General features: G+C 39.9%; 2 protein-coding genes across 9 annotated transcripts in view; one reads left to right on the top strand and one right to left on the bottom strand.

The window, feature by feature from the left end:
• On the top strand, nt 1-23,159 carry fancl (FA complementation group L). 5 transcript variants are annotated; one of them, XM_029174947.3, is made up of 14 exons: nt 186-616; nt 861-919; nt 1,043-1,103; nt 1,593-1,649; nt 1,940-2,037; nt 9,671-9,767; nt 10,836-10,904; nt 12,894-13,044; nt 13,128-13,211; nt 14,097-14,142; nt 14,787-14,868; nt 15,689-15,805; nt 17,130-17,201; nt 17,535-23,159. In XM_029174947.3, exons 1-14 carry the CDS (start codon nt 530-532, stop codon nt 17,559-17,561), a joined length of 1,107 nt encoding a protein of 368 aa, XP_029030780.1. In that variant the 5' UTR covers nt 186-529; the 3' UTR covers nt 17,562-23,159. The 5 variants fall into 5 exon arrangements, 2 of the variants coding, with proteins under 2 accessions (XP_029030779.1, XP_029030780.1); XM_029174946.3 differs by lacking the exon at nt 14,787-14,868 and having other exon boundaries at nt 155-616; XR_008692598.1 differs by lacking the exons at nt 17,130-17,201; nt 17,535-23,159 and having other exon boundaries at nt 1-616; nt 13,601-14,142; nt 15,689-15,709.
• LOC114870406 (serine/threonine-protein kinase VRK1-like) overlaps nt 17,460-24,901 on the bottom strand; it is a 43,537-nt gene continuing 36,095 nt past the window's right edge. For 3 of the 4 annotated variants that reach the window (XM_029174940.3, XM_041073951.2, XM_041073950.2), the window contains 5 exons: nt 22,613-22,671; nt 21,661-21,839; nt 20,216-20,341; nt 19,809-19,991; nt 17,460-17,981 (listed from right to left, as the gene is read on the bottom strand). In XM_029174940.3, the coding sequence (XP_029030773.1) occupies nt 17,649-17,981; nt 19,809-19,991; nt 20,216-20,341; nt 21,661-21,839; nt 22,613-22,671 (880 nt within the window). In that variant the 3' untranslated portion in view covers nt 17,460-17,648. Of the gene's footprint in view, nt 17,982-19,802; nt 19,992-20,215; nt 20,342-21,660; nt 21,840-22,612; nt 22,672-24,901 lie in introns of those variants that run through there. The other variant, XM_029174944.3, reaches the window with a different exon arrangement.

The raw sequence follows: 24,901 nt of genomic DNA, 5'->3' as shown, positions 1-24,901 counted from the left end.
GACCATGAAAAGACGTTATTCAATTTTCATTTTACACATGAATAATGAATTGCACTTCATGCACGGACCATGCACGGACCGCGCAGGGACAAAACAAACCAGTACACCCAAACAAGATGTGTAAAATGAAGAATATGGGAACTTTTATTTGTTCAACCTACAGTCAGCTTATGTTTAAACTTACTGTTACTGTTTTCAATTGCTTCTTGTAAAATTCTAACGTGGATATTGCATGAAAAAGCTTTTATAAAATGCAAATACTAACTAATAAGCCATATGTGTTCAGTAAACAAGTCACAAAAACACCCGTGACTTTCGGACAATAACCGGAATTTCGAGGTTTTTATAGGTCCATGAAGGCAGCATAATGACGTACACTGTTTTGCTTTAATGGCGCGATCAAGAGGCTAACCCTCTACTTTCTTGGCAATTTTTGGTTCTATTACCATTATTGGAACTTGTTAAGACTCGTGTTTGCTTCAGGTTAGTAAGATACTTGTACTGTACCGAGTAACACAGGGTCAGTTTAATGGAGGGTTCATTGGTAAAAGACAACCCGCTGCTTCTACCTCTCAACAAGGAAAAAACGGCCTATGACGGATTCATCACAGTCCAGGTAATCTGCGTTTTTATAAATATAACCTTGTTTTATTTATTTTATGCCGAATTGAATAAGGCGGACTCGGGCGTGGTCTAAAGGTATGATCTAGTCTGGGTGTTGCTGTTACGATCGCAAATAAAATGTATAATAAGAAAATAAGAATAAAATACTGCATGTTCTGTAATCGTGAGTTCGCTTCAGAAAAGAACCAGCAGCTGTTTGTGCTGCTTTTGTCAATGAAAGTATCGTGTTCTTCTAGGAACGGCACTTCAGACTGAGAATACTTCTGCAAACAGATCAACAACTCAAAAAGGCCAAGTACAAACCATTACCTCATCTTTCCTTAATATAGCAGTTGCTATAAATGTGTGATATGCTCTTATTCACATTTATATGTCGTACACTCATTGTATTTCTGCTGTAACTGTCACTGTGTTGCAGGTTCTATTGCAGTTGGCAGTTAAAACACTTTTTATGTGGATATGAGCACATAGTGAAGCAGGTGAAGCTCTAACACAAGCACATTTAAACGTAACTTTCTGCTATTTGTGTTGTGTGAGTCACCTCTGATTGAGATCATGCTGATTCTGTGGTTTTTATCATTTTTTGTCATGTCACATTACCCCCTATGTGTTGGTTAGCGTGTGCCTCATGTTGCCACGTTTTTTTCTGTCACTCATCAAGCCTTACTCTAGAAAAAGAAAGGGGAAAAATCTTTTTCCCTGTTTAATTAACGTCACCTGGAAAATGTCCCTATTTGTTATGTGGCCCCTCAAGGTTATTTGGATGAGATTGATATTTTACTCTGGGCTGCAAAGTTCATTATTTTCACAGCCTTTAAGCTATCATTAATTATTAAAGCTGGTGGCAGCCCACATTAATCACAAACACTGTTTGATTTGAATGGCTGACTAGAGAAAAAATAGGCACTGTCACTTCATTGTACTCGCATTCAAGGATGTCTTTTTTTCTGTCTCACGACTTCTTGCAGAGGCTGCAGCAGTCGGCTGATCTTGTCAGTTTCATTCTAGAGCTAAAGACTGTCTTGGTAAGGATTACAGTGACACAGTGGTTAGCACGATCACTTTGACATTGTCACTATTCAGTGAATAAATGGAAACCTTCAGGCACTATCAATAAGCTTAACTGTAAGCCATACATACAGTATACATGCTGTTAGATTAATGAAAAATATTTACGACCTACAGTATATGCTTGATACAGAGCCAAAGCACAAGATGCTTGCTTTTTGAAATAAAAGGAAGCAGAGGGATATGTTGTGATATTGTGTGAGTGTTGTCTGAGCTTACAGTTACAACCGTCTTTCTGTTTTTGTAGGAAATGGAGCTCAAGAGCCGTCCTAAGCGCAGCAATATTGCAGCCCCGAAATATTACTCCCAGCTCATCACTGAGATTGAGAGTCTTGGTTGGGACAAGTAAGTAGGCAACACAAACCAACAACAGCAGCTTGTAGCACGAGATAGTAAATGAGCATTGCAGTACATGAAGCGTTTTGTAGCTTCTATGCTAAAAGATTGAAAAACACTGCTATGAAACTCACAAACCATGACAGATGAAAGGTTATTTAAAATCAATGTGGAGCATTATTTTATCCCCACCCTCTCCCCGAGCAGTTTCTGAACTAATTGTAGAGGCAGCAACCACACAGCACACATTAACAAATGGCTTTAAATGGCTTCCTTATTTTTAGTTATTGAGTTATAGTTAAATCCAGGTCACATTTAATAACTTTGAGCCCACATGTGGTGACAGGCTCAGCTTATACTGTCATCTTCATTCATCACTAGAGAAAGAGGAGGAGGTGTTAGTAGAAAGATGAAAATATCTGTTCTCCCACAGCTTGGATTAAGCCTTGACTACTACACTCATTTTCCACTCTTCTATTAATGACCATGGCTACAATTATGATATTAGTAAAATGCAAGTGGCTCTAATTAAAGTCTCTCAGGTTTAAAAGGATAAGGGAGGGGTGGGTGAAGTTATGCTTTATTCTGGAAATGCGACCTGGTCGTATCTGGTGTCATGTTATGGTAAGGAGGCATTATACACACTCGGCCTCAATCTCCAAAGCACTCAACATTCGCTTAACATCTTAATCGGTAAGGGGTGTGTGTAATAGCCACCAGAGGCTTGCTGCTGTAATTCTGTCTGTTGATTGGGTCATGCCAGGTAAATGAGTCTCTCGCCTTCTCTTCTCCTATTTCACTGGAGATGGCACACCATGTGTTAATTAATTAAATGTGAAATCATTTTGCATGTACATTTATGAATCACTATGCACACCAGCACTTCTATTTTCATATGTGTTGTTTTTAGTGGCCATGAATCACTTTGTAAACCCACAAATAAAATAGACAAGTACATTTGTGCATTGTCTGCAATATCTGAAAGCAGCTCACTTCTCTGTGGAGTTGCAAATAGGACGCTCTCATCGGTCTTCCCAGTAGGACATCTGACAGTCACGCTGTTTCCATCCATGATGTTTTCCATTATGCCAAACAGGGTGGCAGCTAGTTCCTACTATGCTGGGTGTGAAACTCTACAAAAGAGGAGATAGAAATGTGTACATTTGCAATGCATCATCAATACTGCAGGTACAAGTTAAAGCTATATCATGCAAAGCAAAATATTAGCAAAGCAATATATTAATATCATATTAGCAACACCAGGAAATTGTTTTTTTTTTGGCTTCTTTGTGCTCAGGCTAATAATAGAAAGTTTTTTTTTGTTTTGCACTGTGAAGGCACTATTAATAGTAAAACAAGATACAACAGGTTTTACAGCAAAATATGTTACCATCTGTTACCGTCTGACGATAAGCGTATGGGTTCTAAGCCACTTCCTGTTACTGAGGTTTGCTGCCGTTACGTGTGTACGGCGTTACACTCCACTCTATTCTAAATATTATCACCTTATATCTGGTAGCGACTTCTAAGAGTCGCAAAACAAGCTTGTAATACTCAAGCATCATTTCTTTTCATTAAACGCCCTGCTAATCTTTGTTTATCTAGAGTTAAATGTGCTACTTATGGCCTATATTATCTTCCTGCTATGGCTTCCCTCTCTCCCTCTCCCTCTGTTCGGTGCTCGGTGTGTCTTGTGTTTAGCTTATCCTTTGCCTCCTTTAGTGATTATGGTATCTGTAATACTGTAAGTGTACGCTACAGAGGCAGCCGGTAAAAGTGTCTACCCCCATCGTGTTTGGGTTTCAAATCTGCCGCGTCAGTGCCCGGTTTGTACTGCGGGAGGAGTGTGTTACATCCTTCTGGCCTGTAGGTGGCGATTGACTCCTACTTTTGGTCCTAAAACATCGTAGTTGCTTACGTCATATAGCCTCTTGTAGAACAAACAATTATCAGGTCTTGGGTGGCCTAGTGGTTAACATGCATGGCTACAAAGTTTTTTATTTGTCCGGGGTTCCAGTCTGAGTGGAAGCAGTTTTTTAATTTTAATTATTGGAAAAACAGCGTCTCATCATCATCATGTGATCACGAGATGACAACGTTGTATTACTTAGTGCATGGATCACCAAGACCATGAACCACTGGTCGCGTTATAGTATGAAGTTATGAACGTAAGTAAATTATGGCAAATTATGGCAGTTTAAAAACCGAAAATAAGAAGCTGAACGGTGCGCCCTCCCGCGTGCAGCGTTCGATTTGTGGCAGACAAGCTACTGTAACCCTGATTTCTTGCTGTTGGTACGGGCAATTTTCTTTACGTGGTTTTCTTCTTTAATGCACCACACGGCAAGACAGTACGGCACATGTACACTTTTTTCGTTACGCCGCTCTCACCCAACGCGCATCACATTTTCCTGTCCCCCGTCAACAAGGACAGGTAGGAACTAATGTTGATGACAAATAAAATCACAGTAGCTGAAATGTCACGTTTCCCAAACATAAAATAAAGAAATAAAAAGGAATACTAACTAAGGTTACACTACTACAATTTAAAAAAGTGAATAAGGATGATCTAGACCAGGGGTCGGCCACCGGTAACACCCACGTTTTCAATGAAAAAAACTTACACTGGGGCGGCAATATTATATTATTTGAGAACATTCAACATTTGTTTTTTAATCCAAAGAAGACATAAATTGGTTCGGACGTCGTTCTGCCCGCTTTCATGTAGACACAAAACTCGTCAAAGCAAAAGAGCTCAGTGCAGCATTTACAAATCACATTTGAACGTTTTAATTCTTTTTGTAAATAAAAATAATGTTTGCCCTGTTCAAACCTGGGGAATAAAAACGATTCTGATTCTGAAAGCGGCTGAGCAACTTCACCTCTACCATTATATGGTAGAGGTGAAAGGGAGACTAACAACCCAACGCAGCCGAGGCTGTAGCAGCAGAGAAACGCAGATCTTTGTCCTGCGTGTAAATGTGTGTTTCCCATCCCCCAGTGTCCCTGCTCTGGGACGTGGATGGCCACGCTCACTTTCCTTCACCAGACGGACATGAAAGAGGGAATAACGAAATAAACAGCTGGTTACTTTGTAGGAACATGGCTGTAGCTCTGCAATGTCTTTATGTGGTACAGGCATCAACAAGTTGTTGCCCTTCATACTCCCCATGTTTTAGCACACAACAGATACTTAATAGTAAAATAGGTCTGGTGTAATATATGTGTGTTACAGGTAGAAATGAACAGTCGGACCTCAGTTACGCTGTAGTGCTTTGGAGGCTTCCAATCAACGTTGCGCCACCTGGTGGTTAAAACGAGACTAGCGTCCTGATTTTTTTCAGCCGGCTGCAGGATTAAAAATCTTTAGTCAGCGACGCACTCGCTGCACCGTGGCGACGCGTCGGTACTGCAGTAAAAACCCTAGTCACTTTGAACCGCTGCCACTGTAGTTGCAGGTTTGGAGGCGAGGTTGTTAGACTTTGAGTCTCTGCTTCGCATCTTAGAAAACAGGCCAGTTAGCCGGTGTGGAGCCTCCTAGCTTAGCTACTAGCTGTCCCTCGGTAGGCTCCACGTAGCTGGGTCATGACTGTGTGACAGCCCAAAAGAAACTTAGCTTTAGACAGGCGCCCGCTGTTCACCACCAACTGCTTTACGTTTTAAACTGATATTCCCCACTCAGCGACACACCCACTGAGAAAAACAGTCTGATCATTGGTGACTCAGTAACGTGAAGTTAGAGAATCCAGCCGTCATAGTGACATTGAGTCTTATCTTAAGTTAATCCTGTCTAAGGATAAGCGTAAATACGCTAAGATCGCAATACACGCAGGACCTAATGAAGCCTGGTTACGCCAATCGGAAGTCACTAAAACTAACATTGGCGTGTTCTTTTGCCAAAACAATGTCAGACTCCGTAGTTTTCTCTTGACCCCTCCCCAATGTGACCAGCGATGACATGTCATTGCCCCCGCTGGTTGTCTAGATGATGGGCTTTGGGCATAAAAAATGTAGGCTTTGTGGCTAACTGGAGGAGTTTTTGGGGAAAACCTGGGTTGATTAGAAGAGACGGTGTCCATCTCTGCTCTCTAATAACATGGCCATGTTGCTTAGCCTCCCTACTCTGTGACAACTCAGAGTAGAGCCCAGGAGGCAGAGTCACAGTCTTACATGCTTCTCTGCATGTTCTCTACAGCCACCACCTCCTCTTATTCTTAGTTATTACATAGAGACTGTGTCTGCTCCCCGACCACCTAAACTATACAAGTCACAAACAAATCAAAGAGTGACTTACCAGAATTTAATAAACATTAAAACGGTTCCTCTTCCAGAACAAAGTAACAGTAAGTTAATAAAGTGTGGTTTGTTAAATATCAGTTATTCCATACTAAATTCTCATCTGATTTAGTTAGATTTAGCGCAGATAAAGTCATTGTAGTGGGAGACTTTAACATTCATGTAGATGTGGACAGTAACTGTCTCAGCACTGCTTTTTACTCATTAATACACTATTGGTTTTACCCAGCATGTACATGTAAATGAACCCACTCATAGTTTTAACCATACCCTTGATCTTGTCCTGGCATAGGGGGATAGATAGTTTGAAATAGATAATTAAATAATTCTTGCCCAAAACCCTCTGTTATCTGACCATTTTGTATTAACTTTGAATTTACCATAATTGACCTTGCAGCAGCTAGATTGAAGATGTTTATCTGACAACACTGTTGCCAGATTCAAGCAGATGATCATCATCTTTTGCCTCATTGTCTTGTAGCTACACAGAGGAAAACAGTCACCTTAATTCTTATTAACTGGCTGACTGTCTGGTAGATGATGCTGCACCTTCTCTATGTACAATGTTAGACATCCGCAGCCTAAAGCAAAGGGACCCGACAACTAGAAAGGCAGTGGCGTTCTAACTAAATTCATTTAAACTGCATGGCATGGAAGGACAGTCTAATAATATATAAAAAAAAAACACTTTGTGCTCCTTGGAAAACATATTATTCCTGCATAATTGAGAAAAACAAAAACCACCCGAGATTTCTTTCCAGCACTGTAGCCAGGCTGACTAAAAGTCATAGCTGTGTTGAGCCTACTATCCCCTTAAATCTTTGCAGTAATGAACTACTTTACTAATAAAAGTATCACTATTAGAGAAGATGTTCATAAGCGACTTCCTCCAATGACAGAAATTACTGTCTAGATCCAACAACTTTTCCTCCATAACTCATATGGAGTTAACATCAAAAATTAACTCTTCCAAGTCGTCCACTTGTCTTTTAGACATTACTCAAAGAAGTTCTACCTTTAATCAGCTTGCCCATATGAAGTCAAATCAATCAATCTTTACATATAGGCTATGTACCACAGGCTTTTAAAGGGTCATATCGTGCAAAATCTACTTTTTAGACATTTTGGAGCGTTCCTATGACTCTATGGGTCACATATACACACACCGAGCACGGTAGAAATGCATTTCCCCCTTATTTTCACATTTTGAAAATGTAAATTTTTTTTCATCCAATGGAGACAGACCTCCTCCTACTCTGAAACCGTTCCCCCGTTGTGATCACACATGTAGGAAGTCCTCCCTGCATATCCTAAACCACCACCCCCACAATGATCCCAAACCAAAACTGGACTTCCACCCTTAATGGATAACCGAAGGGCGAACGATCCTGATAATGAAGGATCCCTCAAAGGGTACAGTCCCATCTTATCTAAGAAGCCAGCTCAATGGCAAAAACAAATTACGGGCAATAAACAGCTATGCCCTGCCAGTGATCAGATACCCTGCGGGAATTGTAAGGTGGCCAAAGGAAGAGATACAGACCACAGATGTTAAGACACCAAAGCTCCTCACCATGCATGGAGGGTTCCACCCCAAATCCAGCACCTTGAGACTGTACGCTAGCTGCAAGGAAGGAAGCCGAGGACTAGTGAGTGTGAGAGCCACTATCCGGGATGAAACATCCAAGATCCATAAGTACATCAAGGATAAGGCCCCGACAGATGACTGAGATGACTGTGCTGAGTGAATGTCTCAGGCAGTGGAGAACAGAGGATGAGATGCTGGAAGAAGGACCATCATGGGAGGACAAGCCCTTACACGGGATGTACCACCGGAACATAACTGAAGTGGCTGATCTCAACAAATCCTACCAATGGCTTTTAACGGCTGGGCTGAAGGACAGCACAGAGGCACTCATCCTGGCTGCACAGGAGCAGGCCCTGAGTACCAGAGCCATAGAGGCCCAGATCTACCACAACAGACAATACCCAAGGTGTAGACTGTGCAGAGGCCCCTGAGACGATCCAGCACATAACTACAGGGTGTAAGATGCTGGCAGGGAAAGCATACATGGAACGCCACAACCAAGTGGCTGGCATAGTATACAGGAACATCTGCGCGGAGTATGGACTGGAAACCCCAAGGTCAAAGTGGGAAACACCTCCCAAGGTGGTAGAGAACGAGCGAGCCAAGATCTTGTGGGACTTCCAGATCCAGACTGACAGAATGGTAATGGCGAACCAACCAGACATTGTGGTGGTGGACAAAGAGCAGAGGAAAGCCGTAGTGGTGGATGTGGCAATACCAAGTGATGGCAACATCAGGAAAAAGGAACATGAGAAACTAGAGAAATACCAAGGGCTCAGAGAACAACTGGAGAAGGCTTGGAAGGTGAAGGCCACAGTGGTGCCTGTGATGATCGGAGCATTGGGGGCAGTGACCCCCAAACTGGAGGAGTGGCTACAACGGATCAGACGTCCAACATCTCAGTCCAGAAAAGTGAAGTCCTAGGAACAGCAAGGATACTGCGCCGAACCCTCAAGCTCCCTGACCTCTGGTAGAGGACCCATCTTGGAAAGTGGATGAGACTACCCGCGGAGGGTGAGAATGAAACGTATATCAGCCCATTGGGTTCTGTGATTGTTGTGGTAGGGATCGGTTATAGATTTGGCGTCTGTGATTGCTGTGGTAGGGATCGGTTATAGATTTGGCTTCTGTGATTGTTGTGGTAGGGATCGGTTATAGATTTGGCTTAAGTGGTTGGTGGGGGACAGTTGGGAACTGACTGACTGGAGAAGCAGTAAATCTGACAGTGTGAAAGTGCCTTCTGAAGTCAGATAATGTTTTGTCCTCAGCCTCAATAGGTTACAGTGTATATTACTTTTCTGTAGGAACTCTCTTCTGAACTCTCAATTGCCAGAGAAGACAAGTGCCACATTCATCACCCAGACTCTCCTACTGTAGAACATCCAGAAGCTACTATGATGTTTTTCTTTAAATGACAAAATATTTTAATGACACAAAATGTTACTTACTGGCTGATATTGGGTGGTGCATAAAGAAAAGGTCTCAGTCACAGTAATTAGATGTGTTGGATTTTATCTTTGACTATAAAAAGCATTCGTAGGATCTAGATTCCAAACGGGCATGTAAAGGAACATTAATTGCAGATAGGTGCAGCTATAATGTCACTTGGGTGTGTTAAAATTAACATATAGTTGTGTCAATACTGCTGCTCTGCTGCTGTGATTAATGATAGATGGTTGCTGTCAGTGTACAGCATTTCTATCAGTGAATATATGTTGATCTATTGTATACGTGTTGTGTTCTTGTGTCAATCATTAGGCTGCTTTTTATAGACTCAGAGTTCAAAATGCTGAGATTAAAGGCAGAAGACTCCTCTGGAAGGCAGCATATTCTCACTCTAAAACTCAAGCCTAAGGTAAGAAATCTTTTTGTCTGTTTCCCCAGGAAAGGACATATCTGATTTTAACACCAAAATTATTCACCATGAATTGAAATATACTCTGTAGCTTAATCTTGAGTTACAGTAAGTCCAATTTCTAACAGGTCAGCTTCACCTATAGTACATGTTCAGTTTTCCCATAGCAAAGGAGTGATTTATTATATACTGTATCTGCATTCATAAATCTCAGTCAAAGTTGAGAGGGTGTAGATAGACATGATAACCTGCTGTGACTGAGATGTAGCATAGATGGAACAATCCAGAGTATGAGGGGAAAAAACCACTATGCATTAAATAAAATTGAAAAAATTAGTACATCCACATCCTCCTAACCATTTCATTGCCAAGTCAATCTGGCATCTGTAATGTATAACACTTCACACCTTATGAATAGGAATGTATTTCGATCCAAGTACAGACCTAAGTTTTTAAACCTTAATTAGGATACTGCGAGAAGTGGGATTCATCCTAGCAACACTGCATGGATCACACAACAGGGTGGTATATTCTTGGCATAGTGTGTGGGTGGCACAGGAAAGTGGTGCTTACCAAGCCCAGATGACATTCACAAGGGATAAGGGAGGGTGATGGGACCCCACATCGTGCCCACATCGTGCCCACCTGCCACTTCCTGCTTCTTTGGCACCAGCCAGAGCCAGACAGGAGACAGAACAGGCACAGAGGCCTTGCTGGTTAGGGAGCGAGAGGAGAACTCAGGAGAAAGACAGTCATGTCATGTCAATGGTTCAATTCAATTCAATGGTGGAAACTATAGAGTGCTGGCTTCTACGTGTATGCCGTGAACACATTTCCTATTGAAGGCTTAATTGAGTTAAACCATCGAGGTGAAATTGACCGACGGCAATGCCACGGTGTAATTCTTGTTCTTTTTATAAACACCTGCTGTAGACTTGTTTTACGTACAGTAAATGTTAGAGAACTGGGGTAACCTTTACTATAATATATGTCCATTTTTTACAGCATGAATTTCACCAGTACAACAAACTTAATTTACTCTTCTAAAAGATTTCTTTTCTTCATCAGCACCCAACGAAGGCTCCAGAATGCCTAGCTGACCTGCCGGTCCCTCTCGCCATAGCATGGACCTCTCAGGTGTGTACTAAACCTGCATATAGTTTATATTTCTAGGCTGCGTTTGTAAGTAATGAACTGCCTGTGTCCGATCATTTTTATTTTCTCATAACTTGACAATGTGTCTATTAGATTAATTTTGAACACTAAATTAAAGTGAAAATCAGTATCATACATTTCTGTGGCCAAAACATTTGTCATCTTGTTTATTTTTGCTGCAAATCAGCTTTTCATCTCTGCTTGCCCCTGCTTCACACACACTGTGTTGTTACAGAGCACTTGCTTGCCCATCATAAAAACTGTCCCTCTCTATCTGTGAATTTTGAGAGAGAGAGAGAGAGACACACACACACACACACACACACACACACACACACACACACACACACACACAGGTGTGCCGTGTGGACCAGCTTAGAGCAGCGATACCGGATGCAGCCTGTCTGCCTGCTGGGCCGTTGATGGATCTCTACCACACTGCAACATGAAGTGTGTGTGTATGTGTATACATACTATTTGTGCATGTGTATGTAGGTGCTTGCATCTTAGCCAAGTGTGCTTCCTGTCTCATATGTGAGGGATCTGTGTGTATGTAGCGGGGGGGGGTCGTCTGTCGGCAGCCCTGACATGTTCATTTGAATGAGTAATTATTGCCTGCTCTGTTACGGGGCCAAGACGCGCATTTGTGTGGAACTAGAATCGGAAGAAAAATAAACCTCAGTGTGTGTTTGTGGTGGTCTGTGTTGTTTTAGTCCTTAGTGCTTGTGGACTACACAATAGCCAGAAACTCTATGTATTAAAAAACTGAGCAAGTTCTGTTGTTTATTTATAAAGCACAAAAGTCCTTTACAGAATAAGATTTAAGACCTTACAGAACACAAAAATACAACTATATAGAATTTTATAGAAAAACCAACAAATCCCATTTGATCAGCCCACGGCGACAGTGGAAAACTCCTTTTTAAGGGCAGGTTTCTGCTGATTTGTGTGTGTGCTACCTGTACTAGAATAGTGGAATAATGATGCTCTGTGACGGGCTGGAGCTTTGTCCAGGGGTACTCTCCAAATAACACCTGGGCTCCGTTCAACACCCTCTGTAACCTTGGGGAGTTCAGATAATGGAAGGACAGGTGGAATTATTTCACTACAGTGCAAACTATTGCAGTGCAATAATGAGTGGGGAAAATATTATTTTGAAACTAGAAGCTGTCCACAATGGAAGGAATTTACTGAGATAAACAGAAACGTCATCAACAGCCATTTAAAAAGCAGTACTTTCCTTGAGTGTGGCTGCTTTGAAGAGCTAAAATGGGGTCAGTCAGAGATATAAATAGATAAAGACTACTGATTGGAATATTGATTGGAAGGAACAAATCTCAGCTCACATTCAATGGTTTTCATACTTTCATGCAACCTTCCCTTCGTTCTTCTCTCAGATACAGCAAGAATTCAATTACCATCTCTTCTTCCTTTTTTCCCCCTCCTTTCTGAACTGGGCCTAGCATAGTTATTCTGTGCTGTGACTGTAATCATGCCCCTAGCATTAATTGGGCTGTAATTGCTGAGACTCTCAGCACCTGGACGATGCTTAATTGTGTGCACTGTGCTGGCACAATGACCCATAATTTTTGGGTAATTTTTTTCTCTCTGATTCCATTCCATCTCTGATACTTCTACCTACCCCCCCCCCCCCCCCCCCCCCCCCCCCCCCCCAACTTTGTGACGTTGTGGAAATATCGTCTTCAGGTTACGTTATGCTCTGAACAGGATAAAACCTGAAGAAATTGGGTTTGTTATCCTCCTATAGCGGAAGCTTGAATTTGAACATATTAATGTCAAAATCACTTGTGCGGTTGCATGTGTTTTCTTTTTCGGACCTCACCTATTTTAAAATTCACTTCAAAAAAAGTGCTAAAAATGATCAAATAAATTATAATAACTTTGAAGTTTTTATTATATTCTGGATTTGTATAGTAACTGTTTTGTGTTGGTTTTGGTCTGGTTTGCCAGACCACGCTGCAGCAGCTCCACAACCAGTTCATGATGGTTCTGGAGTCCCTCACAGAGTTCTGGAATGTTTTAGATGAGATAGACAGCCAGACTTGGATTCTGGAGCCTGAAAAGCCCAGCCGGGCTGACACCATGAGGCGGCTTGCTATTGGTACTGAACAGACACATCTGAGCACTAATTGCATGCACATAGTGATATTAAACTGTGGCATGTTCCCGTTTTTGTGTGTACAGGAAACAATGTCTCCATCAAAGTTGAAGTGGATCCCAGACATCCAAAGATGCTTCCTGAGTGCTTCCTGCTTGGAGCTGATCATGGTGCGTAGGACCTCTAGATGTAATTGAACACAATAAAATTAAATAATAATACAGAATAAATATTATTAATATTAAATATTGATATACACACTAATGCACTTTCCTAGATTAGTTAATGTTTTTGTGGCCCAACGTTTTGCTAATTCAAAAAATATCTTTAATTCTTGCCTTTGTCCTGCCTAATATCACTGTAAGCAGAGGCTGATTTTACTTAGAAATAGACCTTAGGATCAGTCTAAACAACAAAGTATAATTTCTGCTTCAGATTGGTTAGAAAGAAAAATGAATATCTCCACACCCCCTTTTTCATCCAGGCTGCTTGTGTTGTCTTTCTGTCTTCATGCCGTAAGACTTTCTTCTACAGTGGCATGTTTTCTTTCTCACCACAGCAATGTTGAGCTGGCTGATGAGCTGCAGCTTTTCGTTTAAATTCCCATCAATCGTTGGCCATTGTTTCTGCAAAACCAAGGTCATGCTACTCCTAGCCTGTTGCCTAGCAATGCGCCTCAAAAGATATTAAACACATAGACACTCCAGCCACCAGGATGGGAGGCAGGGGTGGCCCTCAAATACAAGAGATCATGCAGAAATATTGCTTTTTGCATGTAGGCATAACAAATAGTGAAAGTGATAGAGGTGAATGGAGACAGAGCTTCCCTGTGGAGCACAACAAGCGATGATGTTTCATACCTGACAGTGTTGATGATGCCATTTGTGAGTACTGATGTCAAATAACAAGCAATATTTGATGGTTTACAGTGTTTTTCAATGATAGTACAACTGCTACTCTCTGAAATGAGAAAACTTACATGAAAAAATATTCATAATGTTTTTTTTTTTTTTACTGTTTACAACTATTTTATTGTAAAATTGTGTTGTTTGCAGTGGTGACTCCATTGAGGAATAGGCTGAATGCCAACATACACTTGTGGTAAGGTTTTTCTCCGTAGCAACGAGGTCTGACTTAATCCTATTAAGCCTTATCAGCTTTTAGTGAAGCATATCAGGATAATTAACGTCTTAGCTTTAAAAAGTCTGTTAGGACTAAATTGTTAAGGAATTAAGAAGACTGGATATTAACAGTTTTCTTACTTTACTGTACGTTAACAAGAGTTAGCAGGTACAGATTTTACCTGTAGCTACGTTGTGTTCAAAGCCAGCATTCCAGTCCCACCAGTCCCATTCATCCCATGGCAAGAATCATCTGAGAATAGATAAACACATAATTACTCTTGTTTTGAAAAGCAGTCCAGATTTTACATTTCAACACTGTGAATTTGTTTCACTGCAACTGCGTGACACGTCTGAGAAAAATCTGTGTGTGTGTGTGTGTGTGTGTGTGTGTGTGTGTGTGTGTGTGTGTGTGTGTGTGTGTGTGTGTGTGTGTGTGTGTGTGTGTGTGTGTGTGTGTGTGTGTAAATAAATAAATAAATAAAATGCACACCCACACCACCACACATGCACACACACCAATGGCAAAAAAAAAAATCATCCCCCAGCGTTTTTACATTTTTGCAGGCTCATTTGCATGTGGTTAATTAGTGTGTGAAGAAGCTGTCTGTGGTTTGCTGGCAGGAACCCGAACTCCAGCGTCTTGCACAACCTCCGGGATGTTTTGGAGATCATGTTTCCGTCACCTACCACCCACGAAAAATCTGTACGTCATACACTTGCCCCCTTTCCATTTCAAACATGTCCATTCTCATCATGAGTACATTATTTTCTGTATTTTCCCATCAAATGAGTACATTTTAGGAACGTGACGATGGTCCTTGCATCCTCCAGAGGCTGTAAGGGGTAAGGTCTTTGAGGGTTAAAGCAAGGGTTAGAGTTATACATTTACATTACTTGGCTAGGGATTGCATTACAGTATGTCAGAGAATGTCCTCACAAAGAAAGAAGTACTGCGTGTATGTCAGTTTACATCTTTGCCTGGATTTTCCACTTGAGCTTCCAAGTTATAAGGGGGCGGACATACACTACTGCCTATTTTTCAGTCTATTTCCATATTTCTTTTGCTGGATTTTGTTTTTCCAAGAGGTGGGCACAAATTCTCCTTTTAATTGGGTTGTTTACAGATAGGATCATTAGAATAACAAAGATGGCAGAATTCTCAGCACTATCAAATCGCTTTAATCATGCAAAGCCATTTATCTCTCACTCTTTTTAACACTTGTTCTTTTCCTCTCACCTCTCTGCGGATGGGTTGAAAGGGCGTCGTGTTTATCCGCTGTCGCCAGCGTGATTAATGCCTCAGCTTCATTATCATTCAGAGGGGTGCAAAAAAGTTGAGTTGACCAGATGTTGATTTTTTTTCTCTTAATGATGAGCTCTGGAAAAAAGAGGAGCTTCTCATTATGGTAAAATGCAAGCAAGAGCAAAAACGAAGTGTGTGTGTATGTACACCTGTCTTTTGTATATGAAAAACCTGCTGAAGATTTCCATTAACTTATTTCACTTTGACCTTGTGTTTGTAGGATTTCAGAGCTGAGTGTGCAATTTGTTACTCCTATTGCCTCAAAGCCGCAATCCCAGACCAGGTGTGCAATGACCCCCGCTGCGGTCAATCCTTCCACCAGACCTGTCTTTATGAGGTAGGAACTTACAACTGCTTTACTGATGAAAAAGCAATTAACTGAAACGTTTAATATCTATACAGGTACTGGAGGTTGTGTCCTGACTTGCAGATTAAGTCTATTTTATTTATTTTTAACATCAACTTCGTACACAATGGTAATTCAAATTTCACATCTGCAACAAGTCTCTGTTGCTCTGAAAGATATGCTTTATTAAAACCCACAGGGAAGATTCCTATGGTAAGGCATCTACATTTAAGATGCTGAAGGTTTAGGGTTCAGTGTCTTGCCCATCTACACGTTATCAGGACAAACTGATGGTTAATTTTTGTTGAAATTTAAATTTTGATAAATATTTTGAAAAAAGATCATTTTAATAATTGTTACTTTCTTACAGTAGGTTGACTTGACTATTTTTTATCACAACCTGATTAAAGTAATTATGATTTTGTAAAATATGAAATTGATTTTATTACACTTGGTTGTGAGTCAGTTTGACTGGAGCTATTTATTGTCTAGTCTGTGTTGTTAAACATTTCTAGATCTGAAAGATACCCTGAGCAATCAGAGATGAGTTTTGCAAAACATGTGTTGCTAGTAGAGTGAGCATTGCTTCTGTTGCACTGTACCAAAAACACACTACAGCACTGTTTGGCCTTGGTGTCGCAGACTCCAGATCTGATTGTCTATCACAGTGTCCATTCAAATATGGCGCACGGGAGTCTGCTCTGTTCATTCTGAATCCTCAGGCAGATTTATAGAAGCTGACAACGCAAGCTGCTGGAATATGATTAGAAAAAATATCTGCCATAATATACAACACTGGAAGCAGCACAACCAAGTGGATATAATGTGACATGAAGACAACAGACTATGGAGAAAACGAGTTTGCTTTTGAGTGTGTATAGGTCAGGAGAAAAGGCCTTGCTGGCCCACCACTGGTTTAGACTGTACAAGAACACTAAAATGTGACCTAAAAGGAGATGTACATACAGCATCTGTCCTGTTTTTAATGCAGTTTGACACTTTGTATAGCTGCTTTGCCTTTGACACGAAAAAAAATATTTATCATTATAACTAATTCTGAATATTATATAGAAAATAAAAGTGAAAGCTTCTTATAGAAACTGTATATTCTATAGTCAATGAAACTGGGCTGACATCTACTTTTGAAGCCCATTCTAAAGTCCCTCTGAAAACACTTGTGGGATAGTCTTTATAGCTTTTTAAAGTGCCGAAATAAGTATACATTGAAACAAACGTTATCACTTGACACTGACACATCAGATCCAAGGTGATGATGTCATGAAGCAGTCTTTTTTTTTTTTTTCTTCTCCTTCAGTGGCTGCGAGCACTGCCCTCCAGCAGGCAAAGCTTCAACATTGTTTTTGGAGAGTGTCCTTACTGCAGCAAGGTGAGTGTGCACCTCAGTGTGACTTCATGAAGGCTTTTGCTGCAGTCAGATATTGAACATATTTTAATTCACTCCTACTGCATAGACTGCATACTGGGAGGTTGCTGAGAGTTCACAAGATGCTGCATTCATGTGATTTTACTAAGCAAACAGCTTGTGTGACAGAATAATATGTGTGTATTGGGCATATGAATGTAGAAGCCTTATTAGTGTTTAAGAAGCCATACTCAGTCTTGTATATCAGAAATAACACGCAACTTTATTTTCTTAAAATGAGATTTTTTTTAATGCCTTAAGCTCAACATTTACAATGCAATCTTCATTCTGTTGCAGCCCATCACAGTGAAGATGGTGATGTAGAAGCCCTGACTAGTGAGTCTGTGTTCCACGCAAGTCCAGCTCCACTGTGGAAACCCGCCTGCAAACAATACTAACTGTACAACGAGCTCAGGAGTTAGTTGTGTTCTTTAAAAATAGTTTGAATGCAAGAACAGCACCCAAGAAAAGAAGGGCACCTATAAGCAAACAACTGTACCACAAGCCTGTCCATTGTGTGGGACCAGCTTCCTGCACTTTGGAATCAGACCGCTGCTGATGACTACAGTCGACTCTGTAGCAGGGAAGCCTCTCTACCCGTCCTTCCCTGTAGCCTGTATGTGCTTGAGTTCTAGTGTCACAGTTAGTGAAAGCGTGTTTTCTTCTTTGTGGGTGAATCCTTTCTTCGGTGCAGGTTATCGGCTGGCCATCAGTTCTCCTGGTGGTCTTTTTGGATTTAGTTTTCTGTTGAAGAGAGTGATTCAAAGGTTTGCTGTTTTGGAACTCACAAAAGCATGAAACTGTTCTACTGTGTTGCACTGGTTGATTTGAGAAATAAATTAACTTAAAATAGTGATTTATATCATTGTAACCAGCTTTAGAAAAAATCTTTTTTAAAATACAGCTCATGGTTATGGCTGTAGCAGATTCAAAATGGAACACAGCAAATGGCAATACATACAGGTGCTGGTCATACAATTAGTATTTCGTCAGTTGGATTTATTTTACTGTTTCCATTCAAAATGTGAAACTTGTATATTATATTTGTTCATTACACACAGACTGATACGTTTCAAATGTTTATTTCTTTTAATTGTGATGTTATAACTGACAACTAATGATAACCCCAAATTCAGTATCCCGGAAAATTAGAATATTACTTAATACCAATACAAAGAAAGGATTTTTAGAAATCTTGACCACCTGAAAAGTATGAACATGAAAACTATGAGCATGTACAGCACTCTGTACTTAGTTGGGGCTCCTTTGCCTGAATTACTGCAGCAATGCAGCATGGAGTCGATCAATCTGTGGCATTGCTCAGGGTTTATGAGAGCCCAGGTTGTTCTGATAGTGGCTTTCAGCTCTTCTTGTTTTGTCTGGCATATCGCATCTTCCTATTCACAATACCCTATAGATTTTCTATGGGATTAAGGTCAGGCCAGTTACAAACCTGTTACAAAATGTTTTCAGCGGCTTTTTGATATATTGAGCCAGTTTTGCTTTAATCAGTGACTTTTTCCACAACCATCCATCAGATAATATATTTATACAGCGTTACTGGCAACTGATTTCACTGGCAAATTAACACCAGGGATACCATGGTCCTTAAAGTCCTGTTGGAAAAGAAAATCTGCATCTCAATAAAGTTAGTCAGCAACAGGAAGCATGAAGTGTTCTAAAACTTTCTGGTATATGGCTGCGTTAACCTTGGACCTCAAAAAATACAGTGGATCAACACCAGCAGATGACACGGCACCCCAACCATCACTGACTGTGGAAACTTTACACTGGAGCACTTAGCAGCAGTCCAGTCCTTTTTTGTCTTAAGCCCACGTGAGACACTCCTGATGCTGTCTGTTGTTCTAGAATGGCTTGACACAAGATTTATAACACCTGAAACCCATGTCTTGCATATGTCTGCATAGTAGTTCTTGAAGCACTAACTCTAGCTGCAGTCCACTCTTTGTGAATCTCCCCCACATTTTTGAATAGGTTTTGTTTCCCAATCCTCTCCAGGGTACGGGTATCCCTATTGCTTGTACACTTTTTTTCCTACCACACCTTTTCCTTCCCTTCCCTCTGTGCTTGGACAGAGCTCTGTGAATAGCTAGCCTCTTTTGCAGTGACTTTTCGTGTTTTGCCTCCTGGTGCAAGGTGTCAGTGGCCGTCTTTTGGACAGCTATCAAGTCAGCAGTCTTTCCAATGATCGTGAACTCGACTGAGAGACCATTTAAAAGCCTTTGCAGATGTTTTGAGTTAAATAGCTGATTAGAGTGTGGCACCAGGTCTCTTCAATAGTGAACCTCAAAATTTCTTAGATACTGAATTTATTAGTTGTCACTTATAATCATAATTAAAAAATAAACATTTGAAATATATCAGTCTGTGTTTAATGACTCAATATAACTTACACGCTTCACTTTTTGAATATAATTAGTGAAAGAAACCAACTTTTTGATAACATTCTTATTCTGTAATGACGAACACCGATGTGTGTGTGTGTGTGTGTGTGTGTGTGTGTATAAGAAAAAAAAACATCCTGGATGCTCCAATGTCTTGAACTTAAACCTGTTTAGATTGAGCTCTGGGGCCTATTGGAGGGCCTCTGATATAGCATGCAGGGATGGGCCTGGGTTTGGCCACCTCTTGCTTCTGCTGATCAATGGCACCCCCATTATCATTTTCTTTGTAGTTCTTTACAGATGTTAGCCTTTGTGATCTTCTGACAGAAAGTAAAATCCCATTTTCTTTCTGTAAGAATAAAGCAAAGCAGTTTATTATTAATCAGTTTTGACTGGTACTTGTTGAAAATATTGGGTATATATACCCAACGTGCCCTGCATATTATTTTTTAGATACAGAAGTCAGAAGTTGAATTTTTTAGCTCCATGTTGAAACTATATAATCTGCTTTACAAGCATGACCTCAATGTGTTTTGGGGTCAGAGCAAAAGATTGTTACTGCTGTGACTTTACCTGATGTGATGGAACTTTCATGAGCTGTGTTCCAGCTAGCCCTTGTTTGAACTTAATTTCTTCCTGCACAGTTTCATCTGCTTTTGGTGTAGCTTTGAAGGATCCTCTGGCTCGATCTACTTTCAGCTAAGAAGGAAACATCATTAATTGATTAATTTTAGGAAGATAAAACCTTTGTGCTACCTGTGTATTCACAGTTTTTTCAGCCATGTTCATGTCTACAGTGTTAGTACCTTCTGTTGACTTCAGGTCCTTTAAAACTGTTACAAAATGTTTTCAGCGGCTTTTTGATATATTGAGCCAGTTTTGCTTTAATCAGTGACTTTTTCCACAACCATCCATCAGATAATATATTTATACAGCGTTACTGGCAACTGATTTCATTGAATGGCCTTTATCTCAACTGACATTTTTGCTAGAGCGCCTGTAAATGGCCACTTCTGTTTAAGGGATCAAACTGGCCAGTACTTTTACATGGAAATTAAATGGCACAAGGAGATGAAATCAGGAGAATAATTGGAGATGCCCTGCACTGTGTTGTATGTCACTCGTTTCTTCAAATTGGGCCATTGAGAGGATGCTTGCTGTGCCCGAGGGGTCAAGAAGCGATTGTGGTGAATTTGAAAAGAATCGTGGTTCTTCACTCAGATTTTGCCTTGACCAGTGCTGGTTGACATATGCAAAGGAGCAGATGTGTTGTCACTGGGGTTAAGCGGCAGGAAATTTGTGACCAGCCCTGAGGTTGCCAAAATGTTCAGTTAATGCAAGAAATATTTTCTGAAAAATACAGGTATGCTGCATTCAGTCATTGTATCTATAATCTATATTATTCCGCAGCATCTTTACAATGCAGCTTTACTATTACTATTAACAGATTATTAGCCAGTGTATAAGTGAAAATGCCATTTTATTTTCTTTGGAAGTATTTTGAATCTAACTGCAATTACTGTTTTTTTATGCAGTGAATGTGTTGTCCAGTGACTGATGGCTGCATGAAAAATGCCTTCACAATGTTTAATTTTTATTGTTTAGTCACTAAAGGTGCAAAGCATCACAGTCACATTGATTGTCTACATTTTGCATAACATATTCTCCTGTGTCAGACAGGATGTGGAAAATCATTCATTAGCACATTTTATGGTCTTCATTTTAGCATTCACATATTTGTGTCAGTCCTAATAACTGACAGCAATTGAAGGAGTAGTTGTGTACATGTGTGTATTTACACTGATCAGCCACAACAGTTACACCACCTGTTGGTTTTTATGTGGTGGTGGACTGGCTACTGCAAAGGCAATATTGTAGCAAGCATGTTCTATGGGCTTTAGCTTTGTTGTTTTGTAAGCTGTCTAGTGACTATTTTTCATGCTGTATGTACTGGACTGGACATGTTTTTATTTAGATATTGTAGCACACATGTTGTTCTTTTTACAGTACATTCTCACCTTTTCTTTGTTGTGGTGATCTGCCACCCCAGTTGCAGACTCTCCTACAGGGATGGAAAACTCCAGTCTTTCCTGTCTTTCTTTTACACCGTTGGCTAATATGTCTTTAAGATACTGGTAGTCAGGCTTATCCTGGTAATCCAGAGTTCTCACGTAAGTGAGTAAATCAGCCAATTCATCTTTGAACAAATCAGAGCACACAAAATGTAAGAAATTTGTTGGACCATCTGAATAGGTTTGATACAGGTACAAAACACACTGAACATACAATATATTGGAAACATACTGCATTAGAACTTGTATCTGTCACCCACACACCAAGTGTTGGTGTGTGGGTGGTGATGCATACCCTCATGCTTATCTGTGGCGGGCAGTTGGGCCTTGTCAGCAGAGAAGCACTTAGTCCCAACTATACATCACACACTATGCACACACAGGTGTGACCTCTTTTTATAGAAAAGAGATAAAACAGCAAACTTTGAAAGGCGCATCAGCGAGACAGTTAGCTAATTGGTGCAAAGTTATTTGTAGCCTCAAGGAGACTTTGATTAGACATTAGCAAAATTTGCTGCAGTCTGGATCATTGTTTATGCTTATCTCTATAGATGAATTTAGATAATCTATTTTAAACAAATAGGCTCTGGCAATTTTTAGACCGTCATTAGCCTAACTTGGAAAAATGCAGTATTCTCATTTATTTCACTGCAAATGCTGCATAAAATGATTGCTTAGGAATTCAGTACTCCAGGTAAAAAGCTTCAAGACAGTGATTTTTTTTTCCTTCAAGGACACTAGTTGCTAGAACATCTGGTCATTGTGCATGCTTTATATTTTTATGACTGGAAACCAACCACAACAATACAATTCAATACAACACCTGTCACTTGTGTGTCCTGTGACTACCACTACCTCAATTTGAAGATGCCCTTTGGCCCTACGTTACAGTACATACCTGCACTGTCCCCAATCCCCGGCAGTTGCTGAACTGAGTCTGGAAGATTTTCCATCAGTCTTGGAGAGAATCAAAGTAAGAAAAGGAGAAAGGATGTGAACACAAAAGCATTTCAAAGATGAAGTTCAAGGCCAAGTAAAGTAAGGTAGGGACAATGCAGCAGAGGGAACGTTAATACTATCCTTAGGTTAAGATTCACAAATGTACCGTATTTTTTGCCGTATAAGACACACTTTTTTTCCCCAAAACTGAAGGGGAAAAGTTAGTGAGTCTTATGGTGAAGACGAGTGGGGGACAATGGTGGACTTTACAGTGATGAGTGGGGGCAAAGACAAAACGTACCAGTATGTTTGTCTTGTTTGTTTTTTTTACTGATCCGAAAAAGATCCGATCTGTGACTCCTAATCCATGGAACGATCTGAACCGTGAGTTCTTTCACTTTCACTGTTTACTGACTTTACTGACAGTTCATGTTACAGGTTCGGCATACAATTGTTCTTAAACTGCTGTTAACTTTCATAAAGTTGATATAAAATATTTTACTACAGTATTTGGTTCAGAATCTTTTTTTCTAGATTTTCCTCCTTTAAAATTGGGTGCGTCTTATATGCCGGTGCGTTTTATATGGCAAAAAATACGGTAATTACTCTGTACTTTAAGAACATACATCCAACATGATACCACAGAAGCAAAAAAAACATCAATATTGAGAAATTAAAAAATCATATTCTCATAAATACTGCGCATGTAACAATAGCATGTACTGAACCTTGTCAGTTCATTCTTGAGTCACAGTGGACAAATATGAGTCAAACCTTTTGAAAAATGTTTGGATGAATGTCAGGTAAACAAAAAAGGGTTTGAAAGTTTTGGAACAAAGGAGTTAAATCAATCATCAGTGAGCAAAATCCAAATCAAAGTATATTTACTCCTTATTTATCTAAAATGTCACAGTGGCCTCAACCTTTTAATCATGCATCCAAACTATATCTATATATATCTATATATCTCTCTATATCTCTATATATACACACACATACACACACCAGGAACCTCAACTTGTGTTGTCTAGGAGACTGGGAAGGCAGTTCATCACTCAAGGAAAAAAAGGCATGCTACTTGAATTATAATTAGAACAAAAACTAAAATCTCTAGAGATTAAATATGCCTCTCCAACCAATGATGTCCTAGAAGAAATCTAAAGCTGAAATTAAATAATGTAATTGATCGCAAAACTCAGTTTCAGATCAGTTACGCTGGGAGAACTCTGACCAAATTTTCAGCCAAACAATTAAAAAATAATAATGAAAAACAAATCATCCATTCAATAATTAATAATAAAGGGAACATCACTCATAATCCCCATTAAATAACATTTTAAAACTTTTACAAAGATTTATATACGTCCCAAATAGATCCATCCACCTCGATCATAGAGGCGTTTCTGAATAAACTAGAACTGCCAAACTTAAAGGAAGAACAAATCACAACTATAGACTCATTGTTATCTTTGGCAGAACTGCAACTTAAAAAGCTCCACTGCCAGATGGATTCCCAACAGGAGTTCTGGTCCATGCTGGCACCAAATCAATAAATCATAAAATAAGTTTATATACTGACGATGTGTTACTGTTTCTATGTCCACAAATGGATAAAACCTAGTCCAACAGATCTCTCATGGTTAGACACTGAAACATTTTGCAGAAATATTAAAGCTGCAGATCTACTATTTATCAGCACCAAAATCAAACACCATAGTTGCTACCAGAGCATTAGCATAAGAGCATCTCTGGCAGCCTGGAGGGATTTTATTTATTTATTTATATATATATAATTTATGGATCTTCGCTTACTCTTTGCCAAAACACACCTCTTTGGAACAATCCAGACATCATACAAAGCAAAAAGGCAATACACTTTCCGACTTGGCATATCAAAGGGATAACACATCTGAAACATGTTTTCAAGTTGAAGAATGTGTCTCACTGTGAAATCACTAGTGCCAATTTTTTTAGAATATCAACAACTAAGGTCAATACTTGTGCAATGCAAAAACTAAGAATACTTCTATCCAGATGCAACCACCGCCAGCAATATAACAATTTATTGATTTATTAGGGAAAAGGACAGTATCAAATTGTAATTTTTAATGTTGATCACACAGTGAGCCTTCCGATCTCTAAATGGGAAGCTGATCTGAACATCACCACTAATCACATTCTACAATAGAATTTCACATTCTGGAATAATATATGTTTCAATTTATTCAGAATGGCAGAAAATACAAAT

This window comes from Betta splendens, chromosome 15 (genome assembly GCF_900634795.4).
Source record: "Betta splendens chromosome 15, fBetSpl5.4, whole genome shotgun sequence".
Taxonomy (NCBI): domain Eukaryota; kingdom Metazoa; phylum Chordata; class Actinopteri; order Anabantiformes; family Osphronemidae; genus Betta; species Betta splendens.
The sequence above is the reverse complement of the archived record's forward strand: the minus strand, read 5'-3'. Positions and strand labels throughout refer to the sequence as shown.